We start from the raw sequence: 8,294 nt of genomic DNA on the forward strand, positions 1-8,294 counted from the left end.
TCACTTCCTCCTCTGTCAAACGGATTGCTACAGGGATCAGTTGGATAATCTATGTAAATCACCCTGAACTCCACCTGTATATAGTAAGTACTCATTAAATATTAGCTGCTATTATATTTTCTGCTGCTGCTTTTCTTCCGGGGTCTCAGAATACTTTCCTCCTCTGAAATAACAAAAGATGCAGGGGCTTTTTCCCCAGGTGTCCCCTGCCCAGTGTTTCCCAGCATTGCCGTTTCCACAATGGATGGTGCCTCTGCACAGTTCCCCACCTTGGGCATATTTTTCCCAACAAACACTCATTCCCCTGACTTTCCTTCCACCTTCTCAGAGCTAGAAACATTCCCCAGGAAGCCCAATAATGTATTAGGCCAAGATCTGCTGAGAAAGGCCCGGCTGCTACTGAGGCGGAATGACCACAAAGTTGGCCAGGGCTCATGAGGGCCTTTTGGAGCTACTTGTTCTACAGGCCTGGAATTCGATCTTGGCTTTACTAGTGCCTTAGCTGGAAGAGACCTTAAAGAACATCAAGAACAATCTTCTTATTCGACAGCTAAGGATTTCAGACCCAGAAAGCTCAAATGACTTCCCCACGGCTGCCGAGTGACAGAGCTGTGACTGCGACACAGGTGTCCAGAACCCTAGTCCACTGCTACGTCCTCCGTACTTCACGGCCTGCCTACCAGTCACTAGAAAATGATGTGTAGCCCAGAGGGCGAGTCCCACTGCCCCCTCCCCCTCCCTCCCACTCCAAAGTCAGGATACACTTTCTTCTCAGGTAGGCCAAAAGAGTTGTTTCTGGATCTGCATCTTTCTCCACCACCTGTAAAAACAAAAACAGAAACAAAATATATCATAAGTATACTTACTATTGTCTTACCCAAGAATTTGTAAAGTTAATGGGATGTGCTAAGTATCTTATGAAAACTAAAGTGTTTTTCTGGACAATTCCATTAGAATGAGCGTATTAACTTCAAGTCAAACTATGTATGTGCTAACATCCTTCTAGTCTAAAATTCTACATTAGGACTTGGGACCCACTAGACAGAGCTTAAGTACAAAGCTGGGCTGACCAAGGCAAAGTCCACTTGAAATCAAATATGTTGTCTCATTTCCAGCTTCTGTTTCACACCCATGGACTCCAGAGGCAACTGAGAATGACCCCGTACAGACCTCTGGCTTTGCTTCCTGAAGCGTACATGCTCAGATGGCAGACAGCCAGCCTGTGGTCCTGTGCTCACAGCAGAGCACTGTATGAATTGGGCTATCGCAGCCGGCCACATGTCAGAAATGAAGGCGCGATCTCAAACCAATGAGCCACAAATGGAATTCTCAATAAGATGGAGAAGGCTCTCTACAAAGTAAAGTGGTAGCTCCCGATGTAAATCGTCAAAGGAAATCTATGGAAAACCATTTCACTACTCCTCACGTGTTATCAAGGGTAGAATGTTTTGGGTGATTGGGATGATTAAGGGGATAGAATTTGTGATAAGATTTCTTGAGAGAGAACAGTGCTATGAGTTCCACATCTTTAAAGTCGGGAGAGCAACTTTGTGCCCTCGCACCTGAAACTTCGTGAGGGGACTTCCACGGCACTACGTGGGAAGCTGACGTGTGGCCTTTGCAGTACGGGGGATGTGGTGGTCCGGCATATCTAAGCAGCTGGAGATGGGCTTATCAGACGAGCCGAAGAAGTGGCAGTGTTGAGATCGGGGTGCACTCCCGGAGTCTGGGAGAGCTAAAGATGTGAAGTGTTAGCCATAGACCCAGCAGTAGGCCATGCACGAGAGGGGAAGGGGCGGAACGAGTGAGTGCTGGCTTACACGTGTCTAAACCGTTCTCAGAAAAACTGGCTGCAGGAGGTGATGGCGACTCTAACAGAATTTGCATGGAGTGGACTCTCCCAGAACCGGAAGCTGGGGGAGAGCAGCTGGCCCGAGGGAAGCACATGCCCCACATCACAGAGATAGAACTCGATGCTCCTAGTGGTGGGAAGCCATCGTATACCACCGTCAATTAAAGGAGAATTCTCTTACTACACTCACCTCTCTGCCCTGAATTGAGACGGCGCTTGGCAACTTAGAAATGGCCATAGCATTTTTTAATTGACCAAAACTAATCGAAGAGGTCAGAAAACTGCCAGAATTCGCCTCTTGGATAAAGTTTACAGGAAAGTGGAAGATGGCCCCATAGGTACAGTTTATTCAGAGTCCTGGTTACAAAGTTTATGCAAGGAGCTATTTCCTTCTCTTCGGAAGAAATTCTAAGTGCACAGAGTAAAGATCCTTGTCACCGTTCTGTGGACAGCAGTAAGAGCCTCTTGGCGTACTACATTCTCCCAACATCATTCCTCCCTCCTACCCTGCAGCTTTGCTTCCATCGCCTCGCATAAGTTTTCCTGCTCAGTACTTCCAGTGACCTCCTGCATATGCGAAGTAACATCCAAGTTCCTTTGACTGTCTTTCAAAGCCCATTTCAATATGTCCCCATCTCCGTTTTCAGCTTTCCCCTCTCCTACTTTCCTTCCAAGCTGGGCTTCACGCTCCAGTGAAAACACATCACATACCTGTAGGTTCCTAAGCCTTTGACCCTTCCATTCCCCTCCACCTGCATTCTGACTTATCCGAAGACCCCAAATGCTTCTCGAGTGATGGCTTTCCATATCGCCCCAGCTGCAAGTGGCCCATCCCCTCTGCGTTCTTACAGAGAATGGCTGTGCCACTCTCACATCATGGCTTCGTGGTTTGCTCCAGAAAACTCCACAAAACCCTGTCTCCACGGGATGCCAATGGGCGTCTGAAAGGAGAAACACGTAGTGGGGAAGCAAACTTAGGAAACACTGGCTCAAGCAGACTGCTCCGCCAAAACTCGAGCATCGGAACAAATGATGGCCCAAATAATGGGTTAAAGCCCATTAAATAAAATTAAAACTCATGAGTCTGGACTGATAATTAGCAAAGAAACAAACAAATGGGAGAGAAGGGGAAATTGTTCCTGGCAGAAGAATGCCAGCTAATAAATATGTGTGGCCATCTTGTAATCTGCCCAATAATTAATCCAGTCAGGAATCATCAATGGTTACTAAAACTAGTGCATGAAAGTTTGATAATCAAGATAATTACATAGTCTCAAAATACCTGCTCACAGATTATTTATTAATTATAAAGGGGGAAAAAGCAACCTTACAGTAGAGAAACCTGATAGACACCATTTTTACCAAGTGATCAAAGCTGGTATCACAACTAATGGGTCAACTTGACATCATGTGCCTCCTGATATAGCACACTTAGGACACATCACATTTCTGGCATTTCTCCCCAAAATGCAGATTTGAATCTAATTATAAGAAAGCAGGACACAAACTCAAAGTGAGGGATGTTCTAAAAATTAATGAACCTGTTCTCTACATAAGCATCAATGTCACGATAAAGACAAAGAAGGCTAAGGAGCTGTCCTAGATTGAAGGAGACTAAAGAGGCATGATGACTAACTGCAAGACGGGATCCAGGGCGGGGTGGGGAGGGGCAGGGAGTAAATGGCGTTACTGAGAAAGTTGGAACGAGTTGCATAAGGCCTGTAGATTACAGTATCCTATGGAACGACATTGCATAAGGCCTGTAGATTACAGTATCCTATGGAACGACATTGCATAAGGCCTGTAGATTACAGTATCCTATCAAAACTACGCTTTCTGACATTTATAAATAGACTGTGCTTCCGTCACAAGATCCTTATTCTTAGTTTAAAGTGTAAAGGAGCATGATGTCTGAGAAATTCACCCTCAAATGATTCGAAAGAAAATTTCATGCTTTATATGTCTATTTATATTATTTACATAAATAAGTAAATATATAAAAGTATTTATGTACTTACAATACCTAATATATCTATGTGCAAATACATATCTATCACATGTAAATACATATTATATATATGTATTTATATATATGAGAGAGAGAACAAGCAAATATTAACAAGTGGGGAATGTGAGTAAAGTCTATTTAATATTTCTTTGTATTCTATTTCAAACTTTTTTATAAATTTAAAGTAATATTATAAAGTTTTTTAAAAAATAAATTTCTGTACTAGAGGATTTCTTAGTACTTTTAATATTCATCCATTCATTACATCCACATTAATTAGGCACCTACTTTGTGTCAAATTGGGTTAAGTGGTTTAAGAATATCTAAGAAGAGTATTTCATGGGGATAGTTTTCTGTGAAATACATTTTGGGATACAGAATTTTGCTTAATCATAACCCACCTCTCCAGCTAGTTCATAGTCTTCTAATGGCAATGCCTGGTCTCAGAGATGTATTTCTCCAGCACACACACATCCCACAGGCTCAGGGCTGGGAGGAACTTACTAAGTATTGACGAATGTGAGTGAGTGAGTTGACTCGCTGATAGCCTGTTCTTAGGGGGATCACTGTTGGACACATTCAGCTGAACACTACATGCTACATCTTCCCAGAATCCTCCAGATGCCATGATCTTTTCTAAAGAGAGAGTGGCTGCTCAGAAAAGCAAAAATCCTACCCTCCAAAAAGACTATCACTACAATGATAACAAAATCCTGGGCAGCTCTTTACCTTCGATTCTGACTCTAGATCAGGAGATGTGAAACCAGCAGCCACAGAGGCCCATTCACCAGCACAGAAGGCCCTTAGGGTGTGTGATCACTGGCCATACCACCCTCTCCAGAACCCTAGCTAGTGAAGACAGAGTCCTGGACAGCAGTTTAAAACAGAGAGCGTAGAAGGCTCGTATTTAAGAGTGAGTCACCAAGTTCTGAGAGCTTCTTTGGTGATTTCTTTGCATAACATGGTGTAACACAATGTCTAGAACATCTTGGGAACAGAAATGGGAGGAAACTTACTCACTGCCGCCTTAATTTGACTGGGAATTCCCTTGTTAGGTCTTGTTTTTATAGCACTCCTTCTACCTCATCACTCCTTGCATTGCCTCTCCACCTTTCCAGCAGTTTCTCGAGGGGGCTCAGGTTTATAAATTACAAACATGAATATTCATCACAGAAACTGGCAGTAGTAGAAGCTTCCAGTGACTGCGGGGTTTGATGTGATGATACCATCTAAAAATTTTAAATCGCTTTCCTTAAGTGAAAATAAAGTACATAGGGAAACAGTTTTCACCAATGTAGATTTGAAATGCTTCTTTCTAGATCCAGGGCCTCACAGCAAAAACATGTAAAGAACAGAAGGTGAGACTTGAGGAAATGATGGCTTAATAAATAATTAAACCTTACAGTGAGACATGGCCTTGGAAGTCATTGAATTCAGCTGCTTACTCAGTGTAAAAACTGCTTAGAAAAATTCCACAGAAGCTGCCTTTGTGTAAGTAACCCTTCTAGAAAGCCAAACAACTGTTTCTTAAATCTCTACAATGTAATTGCTGAATGCAACAAAGTTGTTTGAAATGTTGGGTGCAAAAGTCTTGCTAACACCTACGAGGAAGCTTTTACCCTTCCTCTTGGTTTGAAGCCAGATGATAATTCTGAAAGGAAATTGTCATTGAGAGATGACTTTGAACCCAGAAGAACGTGGCTGACCCCATGCCCCAGTGCCTCCAGGCGACACAACTCAAACTGAATCCATCAGTCTTTGGAACACTGACGTTGCAATGGTTCATGGAACTTTCTTGCTAGTCACCCAAACACACGCTGACAATTTAAGCACTAGATAGCCTACAAAGCATATTTTGTCTTTGAAAATTACCTCAAAAGTCACTCCATTTCTCAACTCAAAACTGACAATATCATAAAACGAATAAAATTGCCCACTGGGAATTTCACTACATTCATCACTCATTTACAATGCTCAACTATGGCTGCCCTTTTACTTCCCTTTCACCCCCAGCTGGGGAGTGGAAGCAGAAGCAAGCATGTCAGCTCCGGGGCAGGGAGGACAAGCGGAGGATGGAGACAATGCCTTGCGCTCGCACTCTCTCTCCCTGCACCTGCATTAGAATTTGCAACACTCCCCATCTGTCCAGTGCCGCAAGGACAGTATCTACGTCATAAGTCCCCCTCTGGCTGGCTCACCTCACCCCCGCCTTCCTTAGGTCCCTGGCCATTAATGAAGTTAATCCAAGTGGTTAATTTTTAACAAAGTAAAAGATGTGCAATATTTATATGTAAGACTAAGGGAGGGTGGAACAAGCCCTTTTGAAAAAAAAAAAATTGGGCTTGCCACAAGATGTCAGTATATGCCCTCACACAAGTTATCTGTTACATTTCCATACATGAAGTGTTGGAAGCAAAGGCTGTACACATTTTATATCCTGATATTAACAAGAAAACAGGTTCCTGTTCCTTCTCTCAGTGAAGAGCAACAAAAGCCTTAGGACATATTTACATATTCCTATTCCTTCTCCCAGTAAAGAGAGCAACAAAGGCCTTAGGATATATCCGAGGAAACACAGAAGTGTTAAGTGTGGTGCGTGACCTCAAGTCTCACCTAGAACCCTGGCCCCCGTTCGCAGTTTCGTGCAGGTGTCTCTACTACTATAGAGACGTGGTGGGGTGGCGGGGAGCTCACAGACAGCTCACTTCTCGCTTCCTTCCCCCTCACTCCTTTGCCCCTTGAATATCTTGATTACATTCTAGACCTGAAAAGGTCTTCTGTCCCCAATGTCTCCCTAAAGGCAGTGACACCTTTGAAAGAAAAGAGAAAGAAAGAGAGAAGAAAACGCAAGAGAGAGAGAGAGAGAGTAGGAACAGGCTTCTTCCAGAGGACACGCGTTCCTCCTCAGAGAGCAGGGAAGCCAGAGCAAAGATCAGCTCCTGCTTACCTTTTTGCCATTTACAAAGAAAACCAACTCATCTGCTGTCATTGTCACCGGTTAAGGTCCCTGCACTCCAGGTACCTCACTCCCAGTAGACACTGGCAGGTATCACAGCTCTGAAACTTGAACAATATGCCTCCCCTAAAAATGAAAGGAAGTCAGCCAATGGGAGGGAACCAGCTTAGGGCTTCAGGGCATGAAGAGTTCCTGGCAAAAGCTACTGGTTTGCATAATCAAGGAAAATGCAAGCAGTCATTCTCAGCAAATCACACCCCCAACACCTGTGTCAAAGAACATGCAGGAAGGCATAGGACCAGCAAGGATATCAGCCCCGAAGCCAGGCGACCATGGCTCTTAGGCACTGCCCTCGTGGCACCTGCTTCACCCGACCGGCTTGCAGAAGATAGAGAAGGGGGAGGGGCCATCGTCAGGGTCAGGGCAGCACAGCTGACTCATACCTTCCATCTCTACACTCTTGTCACCGTCCGCATTTATAGCAATGCAGACTCAGCCTTACATGCAGGACTCATTCTCCTTCAGGCTGGAGGACTACAGAGGTCACAGGATGTGGTGCCCAGCGATCCAGATGAAAACCTGGCATTTGACCTCAGCCAGTCGCTTATCACCTTCAGAACTCAGTTGTTTTCATCGTGTAAACGGGCGTATGAATGGCACCAAGAGCAGAAGGCTCAGGGGCTCAAGATATATTTTGGAAGTGCTTTGTAAGTTTGCAAAGAACCAAAATGTTTATTACTATTACTAATATATTCTCAACAACACAACCAAAATAATCCTGATAACAAACCATTTTTGAGTCTTTTCTTTTATTCATGTCTCTCAAGAATATGCCCTTAATATGTTGTCAGAGTAACTCATAGAAATATTTTATAATACCAAATAAATTAAAATGCTCACACCGCCTAGGCAGAGGCCAAGTTAACTCAGAGCCGAAAACCTTCCCCCATCCAGTATTCATTAATTCCTGTGTAAACACGCATACATATTGCAGTGCCAATGGGCTCTCTCTAGTCCAGCGCCCAACTGCCCCTTCCAGCTCGCTCACATTCTCTCTCTCTCTCTCTCTCTCTCTCTCTCTCTCTCTCTCTCTCTCTCTCTCTCTTTCTCTCTCTCTCATGCACACCCTCACCAGCATTCACTCTGGTCTTCTGGTCTTCTTCAGTCCTAACTGGACCCACACAGTTACTCAAACAGTCCCTCTGAAGTAGGTAACTTTCCTTACACCCCTGGCAGCTTACATGGGGAAATAGGGAGAGGGGTTGAAGCAGAGACAAAGGAGTATTATGCAGATGTGTTTGGTACAGCAACAGCTTAGAGAAACTGAAGATTGCCAGGGCAACCACGTTATCAGCACAATGCCCCTCTCCCACCACAAAGTTCCTTTAAGCAGGAGATGAAATTTCATTTGTAGCATGATCAACCATTTCAGTTTTCTCCCAACTATCCCGTTTTTAGCACTGAATCCCTGGCAAATC

At 44.1% G+C, this 8,294-nt stretch overlaps 1 protein-coding gene across 5 annotated transcripts in view; it reads right to left on the reverse strand.

The window, feature by feature from the left end:
• Window positions 1–7,083, reverse strand: part of XDH (xanthine dehydrogenase) — a 56,407-nt gene extending 49,324 nt beyond the window's left edge. Inside the window, exons 1-3 of one of the 5 annotated variants that reach the window (XM_036224783.1) lie at window positions 6,808–7,083; window positions 2,564–2,793; window positions 763–820 (exon numbers count right to left, since the gene is read on the reverse strand). In XM_036224783.1, the coding sequence (XP_036080676.1) occupies window positions 763–820; window positions 2,564–2,659 (154 nt within the window). In that variant the 5' untranslated portion in view covers window positions 2,660–2,793; window positions 6,808–7,083. The remainder of the gene's footprint in view (window positions 1–762; window positions 821–2,563; window positions 2,794–6,807) is intronic. The other 4 variants (XM_036224781.1, XM_036224782.1, XM_036224784.1 and 1 more) reach the window with 4 other exon arrangements.
• Window positions 7,084–8,294: the final 1,211 nt, after the last annotated feature.

The sequence above is a fragment of the Rousettus aegyptiacus genome, unplaced genomic scaffold, assembly GCF_014176215.1.
Source record: "Rousettus aegyptiacus isolate mRouAeg1 unplaced genomic scaffold, mRouAeg1.p scaffold_m13_p_7, whole genome shotgun sequence".
Classification (NCBI taxonomy): domain Eukaryota; kingdom Metazoa; phylum Chordata; class Mammalia; order Chiroptera; family Pteropodidae; genus Rousettus; species Rousettus aegyptiacus.